Raw genomic sequence first — 17219 nt, 5'->3', positions numbered from 1 at the left:
GGGATGCATCAACCCCTTACACCACGGGGCTCCTCAGGGCACCCAAAGGTGCTTCGTGCCCTGTCCTGCCTCGGGCACCAGAGCCCCGAGGAGGGTGAGCGGGGCTGGAGGGGAGCGCGGGTCCCCAGCGCCGGCCTCGAGCGACTGCTGAGCCGGTGTCTCGTACAATCAGAAAAGAAGTCAGCACAGCACAGTTATCACAGAGTACAAAAAAACGGAAAGACGCGCAGGGCCGGGCCCCACCAACTCACGCAGGGCGTTCGACTACAGATCTATTTACAGCGAGTCCTTAGCCGACAACACAAGAGAAGGCAAACGAAAAGCCCTAGCGTCCAAGCCAGCGTGGGGAAGGGACAGCCCTGTGCGGAGGGGCCGGGCTGGCCGGCCCCGGAGGAGGCCGGGGGGCTGCGAGGGGGCGGCGGGGAGGCTGTCGGACAGACGGAGAAGTGAGCACCATGGGGCGCGTGCGCCGCGGCCCGGATGCGCGGGGCGGCGAGGCGAGGCGCGCCGGGCGAGAGAGCACCAAGGGCAGCGGTGGTGGCCGCCGGTGAGCAGCACCGGGGGGCCAGGCAGGGCCTGGGAGGAGATGTCCGCCTCGCAGGGTGGCGAGGTGTCCCCAAAGGCCACGCACAAGGAGGGGCTGGGGGCAGGACAAGGTGGACAGAGGGGCCTTGGGGCTACCTCTCCCCGAAAGGCGTCTGAGGAGAGGGGGTCCCGGGTGTTGTGCTCCCCTCGGCCCCATGGTGGGGCCATGGGGAGGGGGACGGGGCGGCAGAGCCCAGCGGGACCAGAGGCAGCAGCGGCCCTGGAGCATCCTCAGGGATGTGCAAAGGGGGTGAAGCCAGAGGGCCTGTCTGGGCTGGGCTCACCCCAGAGCCATGGTCCTGTCCCAGCCCCGCTGGCTTTAGGGACACAGTGAGAGGACACCCAGCACCAGGGGCAGGCTGTGACCGTGCCAGCCCCAGCCCCGCGTGCCCCCTTCCCACACAGCACAGGGATTAAGGCAGTGCGGCGGGAGCATCGCGTGTGACAGTGCACCTTGGGGCCAAGAGGACGCGTGGCCCCAGCTGGATGTCCCCAGAGCACCGGTGCGGGGTACGGCGAGCCCACGCTGAGCGGGAGCTGCCAGGCCCGAGGGCGCAGGCTGGCACCCGGGCGCCACCAAACCCCAAGAGGGTCTGGGGGGAAGCTGGGGGCACGGGGACAACCCTGGGCACAGCCTGCCACCCTGTGCAACCCCGCCAGGCAGCAGGGAGGGGACGGGGGGCAGGCTGTGCCCCCCAGCACAGCGGGGACAGGGCAGCAGCACCCTCTGTGCAGGGGAGGGGATGTCCCTTAGCGTCCTGGCCGGGTGGGACAGCTCGTCCCGAGGGCCAGACTCTGCCTTGTGCTTTTGGGGAGGGGGGCTGCCAGGCAAGGGGGTGCTCCGGGAGCATCCCCCTGCCACCGGCTGCCAGGTCCCGTCCCAGCCCAGCTGCAAGGCTGCAGGAGGTGGATTCAGGGACTGGAGGTTGTCCAGTGAGCACCAGTTTTGTAACGGAGGTGGTTGGAGTGGTGGAACCGACGGCTGCAAAGGAAAGCAAAAGGAAGGGGAGCTGCTCGCGGGGAAGTGAGGGGCACGGGGCCACGGGCGGGGGGGGGGAAAGAAGAACGAGAACAAAAAAGGGACCAAAGCAAAGTCTGGACTCGGCCAAAGAAAAGGGAAGGAAGGGGGCGGGGGGGCAATAAAATAAAATAACCAAAGCAGGGTTTATTGGGCTGTCCTGGTCGCAGCGGCTGCCATGCAGGTTAAACAGGGAACGTACAAAGGTAGCGGGGGAGCCGCGCTGCTCCTCGCTGGGAGCGAGGCGGGCGCTTCCCCCCGGCAGCGGTCCCTCGGCGCCTGCCCTCGGCCACGCGCTAGCCGGACAGAGGGACCTGGCCGGACAGAGGGACGCGCCCCAGCTCCGGCCCAAGTGGCTCCCACGGGGTCCCTGCCCCACGCAGGGGCCTTCCTGCGGCTCCACGGAGCGGGGGCTTGGTCCCAGCGGTCAGCCCGGCCCCGAAGCCCGAGCGTTTGCAACAGACAGAAAAACCAAGAAGAGAAACCAGGATTCTCCTACCCCCGGCGTGGGGAGGGGAAAGGGCACCTCGCGCTCTGCCGCGGGTGAGCCGAGCTTCCCCACGCTCCGCGAAGGACGCGCGGAGCCCCAGTCCTCTCTGCTCGCTCGCCAGCCCCAGCCCCGCGCTCCAGGCTACCGGAGGAGAAGGAGAGCAGCCCGGCGGCTGGCGGCGGCTCCCCTGCGCCTGGGCCGGCATGTCCGTGGCTTCACAGAGTCGACTGCAGGTCGGGATCCACCATGGTCTCGCGGTCCGGAGACTCGATGTAGTTGGCGGCTTCCTGGAGCTTCAGCAGCATGGCCATCTGCGGGGAGAGGCGCGTGGCACCCAGCCCGACGGGGACAGGAGGTCCTTGGCAAGGACCACCCAGCCCTCCTTGCCCTCCCCAACCAGCCACCCTAAGAAACTCTCTTAGAGGGCAAAGCAACGCCCAGAGATGTTGCAAATCCTCCCCCATGGCCAGGATCTGGGCTCGGGGGATGCTTTAAGCTCTGCGTGCCAAAGCACCGGGGGCTGTCCCCCTGCACTGCAGCAGCTGGCAGCGCCTGGGGCTGCCCGCTGTCCTCTGGCAGCGTCCCCCTGTGACACACACACACGTGTGAGCCCCCTTCGTGTGTGCCCGCGTGCAGCCCTGCGTGGGGCTGGGATGGCTGGTGGAGCACCAGGCCATGCATTCCCCCTGGGGCCACCACCGGGGGCCCACTGCTCCTCCTGGCAGCACAGAACATTTCTGCCTCACAAGTTTGGGTTTTTACACCGAAAAGTAACTGGGAGAGCAACGCGCAGCCCCGTCCCGTTCTCCTCCAACCAGCACCACCCGGCCCCTTCCCGGCGCAGCGCGGCCGTACCAGGGGGTCCGCGTCCAGGGAGCTAGGCGTCGTGTCCTTGACGGTGCGCTCCTCGGGAGGGGACACGGTGCTGTGGGGCCCGATGGTGGGCGGGGGCAGGTGGTACAGCTTGGACTGGTCCTGCTGCGCTGACGGCCAGGGCAGGGTGTCCCGCACCCACTCCACGGGGTCCTCCCAGGCCGCCTTCTGCCCGTGGACCTGCGGGCAGGGAGCGAGCGTCAGCCGCGTCCTCAGCACGTGCCCAAACTGGCGGCGATCAGGGTAGGGAGGGACAGGGGCGGCACCTGCACCCCAAATCCCTGCGCCTCCCCTCTCCCCACCCTGTCGTCTGCTGTGACAGCGCGTCCCCAAGTGCCACCAGTTCCAGGCCGAGCCCTGCTTTGTGTCCCCGTACGCCAGGCAGCGTTGGGTACCTTGAGCCCATCTTTCGCTCCCTCCTGCAGGTAGGGGATGATGGAGTTATTCCACAGGTCGATGAACCAAGTCCGGAAATCCTCAATTCCAATGGGGCAGGACAGGAAGAAGCAGGGACCTGCAGAGAGCAAAGATGGGAACTGGGTGACCCAGCTCCAGCCCCCAGCCCCAAGCCAGCCCAGTGGGGAGGCTGCTCAGGAGACCCCCGTGGGCTTCACCCATCCTGGGAGCAGCACCTGGGCAGCGCCTGCCCAACAAACACGGGCAGACAGTAAGATCCCAGGCCAGGAATGGGGCTGCTAAGGTCAACCCAGCCCCAAAAGCACGCGAGGCAATGCTGCAGCTGCCTGGGAACACACAGCAAAATCGCACCCGAGGATGGGTGCCGATAAGACCAGCAACCTCCGTCTAAACCCCAGTGACAGCTCCCACAGGGCAGGGGGACAAACGCCACCCAAATGAGCAACGTTTGTGCCCATCACCCCCCCAGCTCCTGTTTGTGTGGGGCTGGGGGACGCGAGGCAGCATCTTGGCTCCTCAGGCTCCTTTGGGACAGTTTTGCCCCAGTCCCGTGGGGGCTCCTGCAGCTCCCAGCAGTGCGAGGCAGAAGAGGGAGGCCAGGCCGTACCGATGAGGAAGTCGGAGGTGCTGTGTTTCTCCAGGAAGGTGTGCAAGTGGTACCAGAGCTTGGGCACCCAGTCCAGCACGCGCAGCAGCTCCTCCTTGTTGGCGTTGACGTCCGTGTCCGACTCCAGCAGCTTCCGCCGCAGGTAGCGCACCAGGAAGCCGTTGGCTGGCTCCACGTTGTTGGAGAAGGTCAGCATCCTGGGGGGGGGGACCCAAGTGGCTCAGGGCTGGGTCTCTCCACGAGAAGCCCAGCTCCCCGGCACCCTCCCTAGGGTCCCCGCACCCCTAGGGGACCTCCTAGAACCCCTAACCCTGCCTGTGCCCGGGGCTGGGGACTTCAGAGCCTTGTGGGATGGCAGGGACATGCCTGGGGCTCAGTCCTCACCAGGGTCCCCAGTCACAGCACGTGTCCCTGGGACTGCCCGGGGGGAAGAAAGATGCCCCCTGGTGTCCCCAGCCCCACAGGGAGGCTTGCCGGAGACGATCCATACCTAAAGCTGAGGTGGAGGCCGTGGTTCGGAGTCATCTTCACGGGCTGGTTGGTGGTCCCAATGATGTAGGGGCTGAGGGAGAGACAGAGAGAGACAGGAACCATGAGAAAAAGCACCCTGCATCGCTCCCACCCGCAGCAGAGCCGGTCTGAGCACAGCGAACACGCCTGGCCGCACAGCCTCCTCTCCAGGAGCCCGGGGATCACGCCGAGATCAGCGGGGAGCGTGTGCGTGCCCAGGAGGCCGTGCCGGAGGGGGACACACCACTGGGCTCTCACCATTTGTGGTACTTGCAGGTGAGCGCGCCGTTGACGAGCTCGCTGATGGAGCCCGCCTCGCTGAGGTCGTCCAGGAGGATCACCAGCGGCACGTCCGCCGTGCCCGTCTCCCGGTCGATCTGGTTGGCCAGGTTGGAGAGGTACAGCTGCAGGTCCTGCAACCAACGGAGCTGGGCGTCACGCGTGGGACCACGGCGTCAGCACCAGTACCACCGGGGACGGTCTCAGCTGCCGCGCGCCCTCACCTTGCAGGACTGCTGGTGCATGTTGAAGGTGCTGACGATGCCCTCGGTGACGTCCCGGCCCGAGCGCTCCACCAGGTACTCGGCCAGGCGGTTGGTCAGGTAAGTCTTGCCCGTGCCGCTGGGTCCCGAGAGGATGAGCCGCCGGTGCTTCAGCAGGAGGCTGATGTAATGCTGCATCATGGGCTTGGGGATGAGCGTCTCGAACACCAGGCTGTCCACGCACTTCTCCTTCAAGCCTGAAGGTAGGGGAGGGCTGAGGGTCCCCCTCATGCCCCGTGCCACCACGGGACAGAGGGAGGACAGGACAGGAGCAGAGCCCGGCCGGTGGCCTCTTTGCCTACTGACCTTTGAGCGTCACCACGATGCTGGTCATGCCCCGGCGGCACAGCGGCAGCTCCGGCGGCTCCGTGTCCAGGACCCGCTTGATGTGGCTGATGCTGTAGCCATAGACGGACTCGGTGCTGAGCCCCAGCGTGGAGGCAGGATCCATCTTGGTGATGTAATCCTGCGGGGACAAGGACAGGGCTGTCAGGAGGCAAACAGCGCTTGGCAGCTGCACGAGCTCCTGGCAAGGACCAGGCCAGGGAGCGTCAGGAGGAGGGGAGCAGTGACAAAGACGTTCTCAAAAGAGACGCTGCGATGCTCCTACCTTGAAGACCTGGCAGACAGCCTCATCCAGCATCTTCCAGTCCACCTTCCCACTCACCTTGGTCCAGCCCAGGAAAAACTCCTGTTGCTTGAGGTCCTAGGAGCCAAGGCAGAGGTGTGCAGAGTGGGAGCACTGCACCCAGCCCCGGAGACGCATCCCCTGCCCCTCATCCAGGACCGTGGTGCTGGGGCAGGTCGGGCTCCCCACACTTACCCCCTTGATGATGTGCTGGGGCGGCATGCGCACCACGATCCTCAGCGTCAGCTCGTCCTTCTGGGTTCCGGCGCTGACGGCGTCCATGGGGGACACATCTGGGGACGGAGCAGAGTCAGGCTGTGCCAGCAGGGAGAGCAGAGCCACGGGGCCTGACCATGCCTGGCCTGAGCTGATCGGGACCAGCACAGCAGGTCCAGCACGCTCCCACCATCCGTGCTGGGCACCCACACACATGCCCGTGTCCCTCCTGACATCTGGCAGCTCCGTCACCCCTACCTGTGTCCGCCAGGCTGGGGCTGAAGGCATGGCCGAGGGAGAGGCCCAGCGAGCGCCGCGGCGAAGAGGAGGCCGAAGTGCTCGTGACGTGGCCGGGAAGGGATCCCGGCACTGCCGAGGGCCCCGGAGCCACTTTGAGCCGGTCGTTCTCAGCCTTCAGGAGATCCACCTCCAGCTGGGGGAGAACCACATGGTGGCCCAGGGTGAGCAGCTGGATACTGGCAGCATCCCAGTGCCAGCCTGGGGCTGCGGCACAGCTCTGGGGACACGAGGACCACGGGCCGAGGTGCAGCTGCCCTCACCTGCATGTTGTGCATGGTCTCCCGCAGCTGCTCCAGCTGGTGGGCCGAGTTGAGGGCCTCCAAGCGGATGTCCGTCAGCTTCATCTCCTTCTCCCACAGCTCTGACCGCAGCTCCGACACCTCCTTCTTCTCCGGCTCGCCCTCGCTGTGGGCCTGGAAGAGCCTGTGCCGGGGATAGACCGCGGCATGTTCAGGGCTGGGGCAGGCACCCCGAGACCCCGCACCCAACCTTCCCTGCCCCACATACTCAGCTGTGTCGATGCCCACGGAGGAGGATGTGGAGGACTTGATGGAGGGCGAGGCAGTCTCCGTGGAGCCATGCTGCAGCTTGGGGGAGGACGGGGCAGACGAGTCCGGCGTGGCAATCTCCTCGATGTCCGAGTAGGACGAGGCCGACTTGGGCCCCTTCTTGATGCTGAAGGCCTTGTTGAAGGAGCTTCGCAGCTGCAGGAGATAAAAACGCTTGTTACGGACAACCAGATGGGTGCAGCTCGCAAACGCAGGCCCGGCCCAGGCCCCACAGATGGTCTGAGCCGGGACCAGCAGCACCATAACCATCGCTGAGGCACCCGTGGCTCCCCACCACCACCCCAAGAGGCACCGCTGTGACCCCACACCAACTGACCCCACTAAGGAGGGCCCGTGTGTCCTGGCCAGGCTCCCCCCAGACCTGCTCCCAACACGGGGCACCGGGGGAACCGCACCAGCGCCCTGCTCCACCGGGAAGGAGCGACTCCATCCTCGCGGTCACCCCACCGCAGCCAACCCAGCGAGCAGGGCTTTGGGAGCAGAGCTGGGGGCCTGGGGACGCACCCCCAAGCCTCTCCGTCCTTCTGGAGGGGTAGGGGGCCAAACAGCCTGCTGGAAGGGTGCGGGGGCTTGGCAGGCGTCCCGGCCGGGCATGCAGCATGCACACAGCGCACAGCACACACACAGCGGCGGACGGGCGAGTGTGAGGCCGGGGGGAGCTGAAGGACACCGCGCAGGGGCCAAACCGGGCCTGGGTCCTGCTTACGCAGCCCCACCGCCGGGATTCTGGAGCTCACGGCACGTCCCCTGGAGTGCCCAGGTCTGCTCCAAGGGGAGGCGGGGGGAAAAAAGAGGATGGAGAGCAGGCAGGATCTGGCCCATCTCCCACAGGCACTGCTGGGCAGGCTGGGCTGGGGCATCCCCCAAAAGTGAAAATACCGCGTTTCAGTAAAAAAAAAATATAAAAATAAAAAAAGAACAAGCTGAGCATCCGGCTCTGCTGACAGCAGGAGACCAGGGCAGCACTGGGACCTGCACGGGTCCCAAAGGGGACAGTGACTCAGCCCCGTTGGGAGCTCTGCGGCCACCCCAGGTGGGTGCCCCAGTGAGGGGAGATGGGCAGCACCGCGCCACGGTGCCACAGGCCGGGCTGCAGCAGGGTCCCTGTCCCCTGTGTGGGGCTGCCTTCAAATCTGGCTACGAGTCAGGAAAGCACCTGCTTGCCCTAAGCAAGAATAGGGGAAAATCCACCCATGGGACGGGTCCCCACCCATGGGACCGGTCCCCATCTGAGCCCTCCCTGCTGCCCACGTGGTTCAGCCCCTCCACATGGGTGCGAGTTTTGACCCTAACACCAAAAGGAAGCAGCCAAGGCGTGCGTGGCGCAGGGCCCCAGGGCGGCCGTGCTAGGGATCAGGGCCAGTGGGATGGATGGGATGGTTTGGGTCACGAGCGCCGTCCCATGAAATGGAGCAAGCGCCCTGGGTAGGCACGGCATGGGGTGGAGAGGACGGTGTAGGACTTACCTCATACACCTGGAAAAAAAGGGTTGAGGTCAGCATAGGGGGAAGAGAAACAGAACAAAGCAAGACTTAATCACGCGTCCAGCTCGGGGCTGCCTGGCTGGGTGTTTGCAGAGCCCCAGGCCCGCACACGGTGCTGCCAGCGCCTGCAGGGGCTGAAGGGAGACGCGTGGGAGACACCACAAGGGAGCAGGCGTGCGGGACAAGGGCTGGAAAACTCCCAGGGGAGCTGGGGAAGTCCTGGCCCCAGGCAGCACAAGACACAAATCCAGGGCGGCTGCACACTCCTCGGCAGCGCTGTCCCCAGGGGACAGAGGGAACCAAGACCATGAGGCCAAGATGAACCGAGAGGGGCTGGCTCACGGGGCTGAGCCCAGCCAGACCCTGCCAGCGGCTCCCCACACCCCCTCCTCCTGCCGACAGCCTGCCCAACCCACCCAGCTCTTCTTCTTCTTCTTCTTGGCGTCCGCGTCCTTGCTGCTGCCGATGCTGGAGTGGCTGGTGATGCTGTTGAGGCTGGAGATGCTGTCGGAGGAGTTCTGCCGCTTGATGCGCAGCTCTGGGGCCAGCGAGAGAAGCCAGGGAGTGGGGAGAGACCGGGAACGGAGTGGTCAAACCGTGCCTGTCCCAGTGCCACAGCCCCCCGCGAGCTCCTCCCAGCCCACCCTGCAATCCCTCCCTTCTCCCCTGGGCCCAGCCAAACCCCGCAGCTGTCAGAGCCTCCTGGTAAGGAGGAACCCGGGGAAACGAACCCAGGATCAGCAGCCAGATACACTGAAGCGGCAAAGAGCCCAACGAGGAGGTGCCTGCGGGAGGACAAACACCCCTCCCCTACACGCCAGCACCGCGACCTGCCGTGCTGACAGCCCTGGCTGTGTGCAGCCCAGGTTTCAGATGCTCAGGGGTCTCAGGCAGGGAAGTGCTGCTGCCCCAATCCCCAAACACCTTGCAAGAGCCAGGGATGCCCCAGGGCCCTGTGTCAGCCCCAAGCAGGATTCAGGCAGGGCTGCAAACCCCACAGTGGGGACTGACGAGTTCGTTGCTCCCCGGGGCCCGGCGGAAGGGCTGCAGCAGCACGCCGTACCTTTGGGCGCAACTTCGGTGCCATTCAGAGCGCCCTGGATCACGGCTTGGGCCTCCGAGTTCTTCTTCTTCAGGAAGTCGATGGTCTCCCGCAGGTCCAACAGCTCCGTGTCCTGCAGGAGCAGAGCCGGGAGTGTGTCCCCATGCTGTGGAGGATGCCCCGAGAGCTCCCGGGAGCACCCTCGAGTTCACCCCACGCATCCCCCAGCCCCACGAGCACTCCCCCGGTGCCTCCCCACGGCACCCACCTTCTCCTCGGCGGTCTCGGCCAGGTGCCGCAGGCGGGATGTCATGCTCACCAGGCTCTGCTCGAAAGCCGCCACCAGGTTGGCCTGGGAGAGACGGAGAGATGGGTGAGCACCCGCGGCCCCGAGCCGCTTGGCACGGGATGGAGAGCTTGGAGAGGGGATTTCTCCCGGGGCAGGGGAGCCAGCGCCACGGAGAGGGGTGGAGCCCGGAGCAGGGACCACCGCAGGCCGGCCTCGGGGTGCTCCCAAGGGAAAACAACTCTCCCGCGGGTGCAGGCGAGCACCAGCCCCGCACGTCCCCCGTGGGTTCCCGCAGGGACTCACGTTAGCAGACAGCTGGGACGTCAGGGTGGCCACCTTCTCCTGCGAGGACTCCAGCTCGCGGCGCAGCTTGCGGATTTGCTGCGGGGAGAGAACAAAGGGGGGTGAGAGGGGTCGGGCGCTCGCCTCGGCTGCGGCAGCAAGGTGGGGACCAGGCGGCAGCGATGGGCACGGGCTCACCTCAGACTGCATCTTCTCCTCAGCCTGGCAGCGCAAGGGCAGAGAGAGACAGACAGAGGCGGGCAGTCAGGAGGGTAGCGAGGCACAGCCAGGCTCAGCGCGGGGCGGAGGACATGCACAAAGCCCCCCCACACACAGCTCAGCGCCCCTGTTCCCACCCGGGCCCCCCCCCCAGCCCGCAGCCATGCACGAGGCGGTGCAGCGCGGCGGCGGCAGCTCTTACGGAGGAGTAGGTGGAGGACGCGCTGGAGGCCAGGGACAGCACCGATCCGTGAACTGCAAGAGAACAAAACCCGTCAGGAAGCTGAGCGCTCCTGGGGCGACAGGCACAGGGCACGGCTACGGGGGCTCTGCGGGGACCTGGGGGGAGACGGACACAGGGACGGTGGCTGCAGGGCTCTGCCCGCTCCTCGGCGCTTGGCCGGCGGCCTCCGCGTCCTGGCAGGGCTGCGTGGGGAGCACCCTGAGCCTGGGGCTCTGCCACTCTGCCTGGGTCCCCTGTCCGTGGTGCCAAGGACACCAGGCACTGCTGGACCCCCACCGCGGCTCAAACCTGCCCACCGGCACCTGGGGGGGGTCAGGAGCTCCACATGGAGCAGATGGCAGCACAAAGGAGGTTGCCAAGCACTGCACTGGGTGTGCCAGCCCCTCCAGCAGTGCCCAGAAAAAGGGACAAGGATCCGGGGAGCCCCGCTGACCCCCAGGGAGCCCCCTCAGCCCGGGCACACTCTCACCGTCATCCACAGGGTCCCGGAAAGAGCCCGAGCGGATCATGCCCTTGGGTTTGTCTGCCAGGGAGAGGGTGCTGCCCATCTGGGAGGTGCTGTACAACTCAAAGGTGGAGTCGTGGGTGGGGATGCTGTTGGAGCGGGTGATCCGCGGGGCGGTGGCGGCAGTGGGGCTCACTGCAAGGAGAAGCAGGGGGAAAGGCAGGGTCAGAGCGGCGACGGCACGCAGCCGGGCCTGGGGATCGGGGTGGGGAGGGAAGAGGGGCTGGAAGCGGTCCGTGGAAGGCAGGATGGGGAAAGGAAGCAGGGATCGTGGTCCCAAAGCAGAGGCACGGGAGGAAAGCTAAAAAGCAGGTTCGTACAGGGACCTGGGCACCTGCAACGTCTTCTGGTGAGCACAGAGCTGAGAAAGAAACCCTGGGGCAAAGCTTGTGCCACCGTGCAGGAGCCCGGGAGCAAGGGGGAAGCATCCCATCACCTGCTGCCAGCCCCAACCCCTCCGCCTGAGTCCCCAAACCCTCCAGGAACGTGTAGGACCCAGGAAGAACAGGGCAGGGCTTCACTTCGCTCTCTGGGCACCCCCAGAGGAGAGGAGAACTGCGGGCAGAGACCCAGTGGTGGGTTGGACGCCCTGAAGCAGAGGTGATACGTGCCCCTGGTCCCCCAGCCACAACTCAGCACCTTGGCAGGGCCAAAGGCACACCAGATGCTGGGGGTGTCGAGGAGAAAACCATCGACCCAGAGGCAGCCAGAGCCTCCGGGACAGAGCGATGGACAAGCAGAGAGCCCAGGTGCTGGGGGACAGGGGGACCCAGGCTGGGACAAGCGGGACGGGGCTGGGGAGGGAGGCACTGACCGATGCTGGTGAGCGGGCCCTTCCCCACCAGCGCCATGGGCAGGGCAGGGGGCGAGGGCAGCTCCGTCTGGTCGTCCGACTCGGGGAGCCCGCCGATGGTGTGCGAGTGGCGCCGCTCCTTGGCCTCCTCCTGGGAGTGGAGCTGGTACCTGGAGCGGAGCAGAGAGCAGCACGGTGAGGTGGCGTGGGCACCGGCCCCCCTCCTGCCCGCCCGCCCCGCGGCACGGCCCAGTGGGGGCTCAGCACCCCCAGCACAGGAGGCGCTGCCAGCCCCACGCCCCAGGTGCCCCACACACCCGTCCTCCCTCCCCGGCACCGTTTAAAAGCCATTCGGGCCCTTTTACCTCAGCCCTTTCTTGGGCAGCGTGTTCCTGTCGCGGTTGGAGCTGGAAGGGAAGGGAAGGGAAGATCAGCCACCTCCTGCACGGCGCAGCTAGGGGCTGAGCGACGGGATGGGGACGAGGCAGGTTTTCCCCAAATAGGAGCCTCCGAAGCAGGCAAAGGCCACGGCAGGACGGCGAGGAGGGCGCTCAGCCCACGGAGGTGCCCAGCAGCCCATCGCCCACCCTCAGGCCGTACCTGTCCAGATGTGCGAGCCGGGGGCTGCCGCTCCAGCCCAGCTCACCCGCCTCCTCCTCCTCCTCCTCTGCGCTGGCAGGGGGGACAGCAGCAGGGGTGGGGGCGGCGGTGCTGCCCCCCGAAAAGGCACTGGGCAGGCTCATGGGCATCTGCAGGGACTCCATGCTGCGGTGCAGGCCTGAGAGCTTGGGGTACATCCTGCCCTCCTTGGGGACGCTGAAGCCGCCCATGAGCTCCAGGCCCTGGGAGAAGCTGGCCGAATTGATGTTGAGGATGGGAGCGGGACTGGGGCTGAAGCAGGGCGTCAGGTGCCCGCCGGTTGGGTGCAGGTCCTGGAGCTTGGCAGCGTGCGGGGGGTGCAGCTCGCTGGAGGAGGGCAAGTCCAGGCTGTTTGAGTTGACCTTGTCCAAGTTGGCCAGCGAGGGAGGCTTCACGTACGTCTTGGCAGCCGCTCTGGGGGAGAAAACGGATGAGGATGGCAGCGAGACCAGGCACGGCTCGGTGCTGGGCACGGCCACACCAGGCTCCTGCTGCCTTCGGAGCAGGGAGCTTCATACCTGAGAGGCGTGGGGGGCAGCTCAGCCACCTTGGCCGCCGGCGGGAGGTTGGCCTGGGCTTTCGGGGTGCTCTCGGGCGAGCCGATGCTCTTCAGCGTCACACACTCGGAGTCCAGCGCTACCGCCTTGGCCTTGGCCTTCTCCTTCTCCCGGTCCGTCTGGTTCACGGGGGCCGGCGTGCCACGGCCGGTGCCGATCTTGGACGGCTCCTTGAGCCGCGACACCGAGATGCTGCCCTGCTTGGTGCTGAGCAGGCTGGGATCGATGCTGCTGCTGACGGGCCGGGTGGTGCCGCGGCCGCCCGTCACGCTCATGGAGCTGGACTTGGCCGGCCGGGGCAGGCTGCGGTACTGGATGTTGGAGCGAGCCCCCGGGGCCAGGAAGCCGGGCTCGGCCGCGTTGGAGACATCCAGGCTTGTTTTCCTCCCGCTGACCGGCTTGACGGGGATGCCGGAGCTCTTCTGGATCTTGCCGAGCGTGGCCGAGCCCCCAGCTTGCATGACGGTGGCGGTGCCAGTGGCAGGAGCCGGCTTCTTATAGCCGAAGGAGCCGGAGGCCGAGGGGCGTGTGAGGCCTGATGGGGGCTTCTTGGCATCACCGATGCGGTCGCGGCCGGCGTCGGAGGAGGAGCGCTGCAGGCCTGTGTTCTTCACGGACAGCTTGCTCTTGTCGGTGGCTTTGGTCTCAGGTTTGCCTGGCAGGGAGGGAAGGATGGGTTAACAGCCCAGGAGCAGCGGGGAGGGTTTGGGGGACGGGACGTTTGGGTGCAGAACAGCTCACATCTGCCAGCAGCTTTGGAGATGAAGAAGCAGAGACGTGATGTAGAGGGGGAGGACAGGACACACCGCTGCCCATAGGCCAGGATCCCCCCCACCCAGCCAGCCTCCAGCCCCGCGGGGTGTCCCACAGCCAGCCCACGGCTGACGTGCGCAGGGAAGGCACACGAAGATACCCAGAACCAGCCCCTGCCCAAACCGGCCTCACCTGCCACTTTGAGGGTGCTCTGGGCCGTGTGGGTGATAGGAGAGGTCACCGCCACCGGAGGGGTCTTGCCCTTCTTGAGGGAGCCCGGGGTGCCCAGGCTGACCGGCTTCTTCAGCTCGCCGCCCTTGGACCCCTCCTCGCAGCTCTCCGAGGGCTCCCGCCGCCACTTGGAGGAGCCGTGCTCCATCTTGAGGCTGCTGCTGTCGTAGTCCAGCTTCTTCGTCGCCTTGTCCTCGGCCTCGCCGTACCAGCTCAGCCCGCTCTCTGCCAGCGAGCGCTTCTCGGAGTCCGTGCGCAGCTGTGGGACGAGAGGAGTCAGGGGAGAACCCGGCACCCAGCCCAGCCCCAGCGAGTGCCGGGGCACCGGACACCCGTGGGTGCTCCCAGCCCCGCCGAACCACGGCCCCGTGGCACGCGTCACGCCTCGGGGCACCGCGGGCACCTACCGCTATGGCCGAGTTCCTGCGCGAGGCCGTGGGGGTGGAGGGCAGGGAGTTGAGCGAGGAGCTGGCGTTGAACTCCTCCGAGCTGAGGTTGTCAGAGGCATCGCTGAGGCCGCTGCTGATGGAGCTGCTTTCATCCCAGCTGCAACAGCAAAGCCAGCGTGAGGCCCCCTGCCCAGCCGTCCCCTTACACCCGCCTGCACCCCTCCCCAGGGCCAAACCTCAGCTCCCGTTTGCCTGGTGGGGAGCCGACGCTGGGCAGCTGTGCCTGGCTCCAGCCCAGCCTCGCGCAGGCTTCAAACCCCCGCAATTTCCCCGTTCAGACCCCCCCCAGAGGTGTTTTATGGACCGAAGGCACCTGTGCAGCGGGGGGACAAGCACCTACAGCGGCACGGCAGGCGGCACCACGGCCGGCACCGAGCTCCCCGCGACCAGCCCCACCGAGAGGGTCAGGAGGATTCCTGGAAAGGGCAGGGACCGGCTGGAACAACAAACTCATCCAACCCACAGCCTCCACCCTTTCTCGGCCAGCTCCCACTCGCTGCTCCAGCGCCCGCGGGGACATCGGCACCTCCGCCGTGCCCGGGCAGCTGCTCCATGCCGTGCCGGGGGCGCAGCGGACCGTGCACGAGCCCATCTCCGGGGCTGTCACTCAGCGCGGGCAGCACACGCGAGCGCGGCCGCCCACCAGCAGGATGAGCATGGCCCCTTTCAGGTCAGCGGCTCAGTAGGTCAGGGAGGCCCCCACAGCCCCACATCGGCTGCCCCAGGGCTGGGTCGGGGGGACGGGGAGAGGAGCCGAGGGGACGCATCCAGCCCTGGTCCCCAGCACTGGCACCGAAGCTGCAGCAGCCATGGGGGGCTGTGCAGCACCACCCAAGTGACATTAAGGGGACAGGACAGGCAGGGATGGCACCCGCTGAGCACCTCTGCCACCCGGGGTGCAGGGAGGATGCCCAAACGCTGGGACGGAGCCACGTGGGTCCGTAGGGGACTGGTGTCCTCAGCGCCCCGCGGCATCGCCTGGGGTGCTCCGGCACAGCACCGGGTGCTGGGCAGGGGTCTGCAAACCCCTGCCCATGGCTGGGCCTCGCTGCCTGCTCCGGACAGCAGCTCGGGGCAGGGGAACCGTGCCAAAAGAGCAGCTCGGGGCTGGGGAAGCCGCACGTCCAAGCGATTCTGCCAGGGATTGAGGGTGCTGGGGCTCACCAAGCTGGAAGCAATGCCAAGTGCAAGGGAATCGGAACGCGACGGGGAAACGTGGGCCGGTTCCCATCAGGGGGCACGAGCGGGTGCTCGTCCCTCGCTCCTCCACACCCACCAGGCTGGGCACCGCCATGGCCCCTCCGCAGGAGGGTCAGGATGAGGCTCCCCACCCCACGCAGCGCCGGGGGCAGAGCTGCTGTCAGGAACCAGAGGTTTACGGACAGGCGAGAAGAGCCTGGCCCCAGGGAAGGGGCCCCCGTTGCATCTCGTGAGAGCCCAGAGCTGCTGGGCACCCCCGCAGGGTGCAGGGAGCTCGTGGAACCCCAACATGTGTCTCTCTTGCTCTCTCCAAACCCAGGGGACTGGCCAGGAACAGACGGATGCAGCCCCCTGCATCCCTCCAGCATGAGCCCTGCTGCCCAGGAAGGGATTTAATTACAACCACGTGCCCAGGAAGCGCCACGGAGCTGCCAGGCTCCGCACATCTCCCACCACCGGCCCCTGCTGTGGGGATTTCTCACTGGGACAGAAATCCCCAGAGCTCGAGGCTAAGCTCCTCTCCCCTCCCACGTCAGCCCCCGGCGCTGCCCGGAGCCAGGCAGAGCTTTGGGGAGCTGCGCCCTGCGGCCACGTGGCTGCGACCAAACGCGGTTGGGTCTTTCCAGCTCGTGCCAGCCCAGCTGGGCTGACCCCAAAAGCTCTCCCGGCCTCGCACAGGAGGCCCCAGGGTGCTGACAAACGCAGAGCCCCAGTGAAACGGGCACAGGGCTTGGGGCTAACCGGTGGGGAGGTGGCCCCGGACCCTCCTCAGCAGCCCCATGGGGAAGGACCGCCGTGTACCCGCAGGGGGAGCGCAGCCAGGAGCTGAAAACAGGCACGGAGCTGCCTCAGGATGGCAGCCACGGAAGGAATCTGTCCCGACGGGGGGGGGGGGGGGCGCCCCCCCCCAGGGAGCAGGGTCACAGAGCTGCACACACGCAGCCTGGTGGGGTGACAAGGGGCACCACCTCTCCGAATGCCTCCCGGCGCTGCTGCCGCCTCTCTGCAGCATCGGGGACGTGCGGAGCCGAGCTGACGTGGGGCTGAGCCCCTTCCGTAGCCCACGGAGCACAAGGAGCCCACCCAGCCTGCCCCACACCTCCACCCCACCGCGAGAACCGCTCAGGGGCTGCCTCTGCTGCCTGCCTGGCCCCGTGCTAGGCTCTGGGCACCCCTGCCAAGCCCTCAGGACAGCCTGGGGGGGGGGGGGGGGGGGGGGTACAGGCCACATCCCAAAGGCACTGGGGCCACGGGGTGAGACCTGGGTGCCAGATGCCCACCCTGGGGTGCCTCGAGCTCTCTTGCAGAGCGCATTGCTGGCACGCAAAGGGATCCCCAAACCCAAGCACTGTACCTAAATGTGCCCCTCCACCCCCCTGGGGGGACAAGGAGCTCAGCTTGGGCTAACACAAGCCCCCCGGTCCACGGCTGAGCCCTAGCAGCCCCACAGCGGGCGCTAACGGGGGGGCTGCTGGCCAAGGTCACCCGAGCACCCCCTGCAAACCCCAAAGGGCAGCAGCCAAGCTCCGGCACCACGCTGAAACCAAGCCTGCAAACCCTGCCTGGGGATCCGGGAGGGGATCCTGCGGGGACGCAGCACCCGAGGGAGGGCTGAGCCCCCAGACCTGCTGGGGGGGGGGGGGGCATAGCAGCCAATTCCGAAGCATCTCCCCGTGCCGCAGCTCCGAGGCTGGGCTGCTCGGGACCGGCTGCTGCGGGCACCGCTTTGTGCTCCGCACCCTCCACCATCCGCAGCGCCCCCCCCCCCCCCCCCCCC

At 67.1% G+C, this 17219-nt stretch overlaps 1 protein-coding gene across 7 annotated transcripts in view; it reads right to left on the bottom strand.

Annotated features, from left to right (window-relative positions):
- Nucleotides 1–1349: 1349 nt before the first annotated feature.
- Nucleotides 1350–17219, bottom strand: part of NAV1 (neuron navigator 1) — a 48183-nt gene continuing 32313 nt past the window's right edge. For 3 of the 7 annotated variants that reach the window (XM_035347299.1, XM_035347303.1, XM_035347304.1), the window contains 25 exons: nt 14201–14339; nt 13755–14052; nt 12771–13464; nt 12214–12666; nt 11979–12020; nt 11635–11783; nt 10785–10955; nt 10274–10326; nt 10051–10074; nt 9874–9951; nt 9550–9633; nt 9303–9414; nt 8656–8777; nt 6447–6890; nt 6145–6319; nt 5866–5963; nt 5653–5748; nt 5349–5508; nt 5004–5239; nt 4759–4913; nt 4481–4552; nt 3991–4187; nt 3362–3480; nt 2949–3146; nt 1350–2404 (listed from right to left, as the gene is read on the bottom strand). In XM_035347299.1, the coding sequence (XP_035203190.1) occupies nt 2309–2404; nt 2949–3146; nt 3362–3480; nt 3991–4187; nt 4481–4552; nt 4759–4913; nt 5004–5239; nt 5349–5508; nt 5653–5748; nt 5866–5963; nt 6145–6319; nt 6447–6890; nt 8656–8777; nt 9303–9414; nt 9550–9633; nt 9874–9951; nt 10051–10074; nt 10274–10326; nt 10785–10955; nt 11635–11783; nt 11979–12020; nt 12214–12666; nt 12771–13464; nt 13755–14052; nt 14201–14339 (4465 nt within the window). In that variant the 3' untranslated portion in view covers nt 1350–2308. Of the gene's footprint in view, nt 2405–2948; nt 3147–3361; nt 3481–3990; nt 4188–4480; nt 4553–4758; nt 4929–5003; nt 5240–5348; nt 5509–5652; nt 5749–5865; nt 5964–6144; nt 6320–6446; nt 6891–8221; nt 8231–8655; nt 8778–9302; nt 9415–9549; nt 9634–9873; nt 9952–10050; nt 10075–10273; nt 10327–10784; nt 10956–11634; nt 11784–11978; nt 12021–12213; nt 12667–12770; nt 13465–13754; nt 14053–14200; nt 14340–17219 lie in introns of all 7 variants that reach the window. The other 4 variants (XM_035347300.1, XM_035347298.1, XM_035347302.1 and 1 more) reach the window with 4 other exon arrangements.

Source organism: Oxyura jamaicensis, chromosome 26 (assembly GCF_011077185.1).
Source record: "Oxyura jamaicensis isolate SHBP4307 breed ruddy duck chromosome 26, BPBGC_Ojam_1.0, whole genome shotgun sequence".
Taxonomy (NCBI): Eukaryota; Metazoa; Chordata; class Aves; order Anseriformes; family Anatidae; genus Oxyura; species Oxyura jamaicensis.
This window is presented reverse-complemented; position numbering and strand designations above follow the sequence as displayed.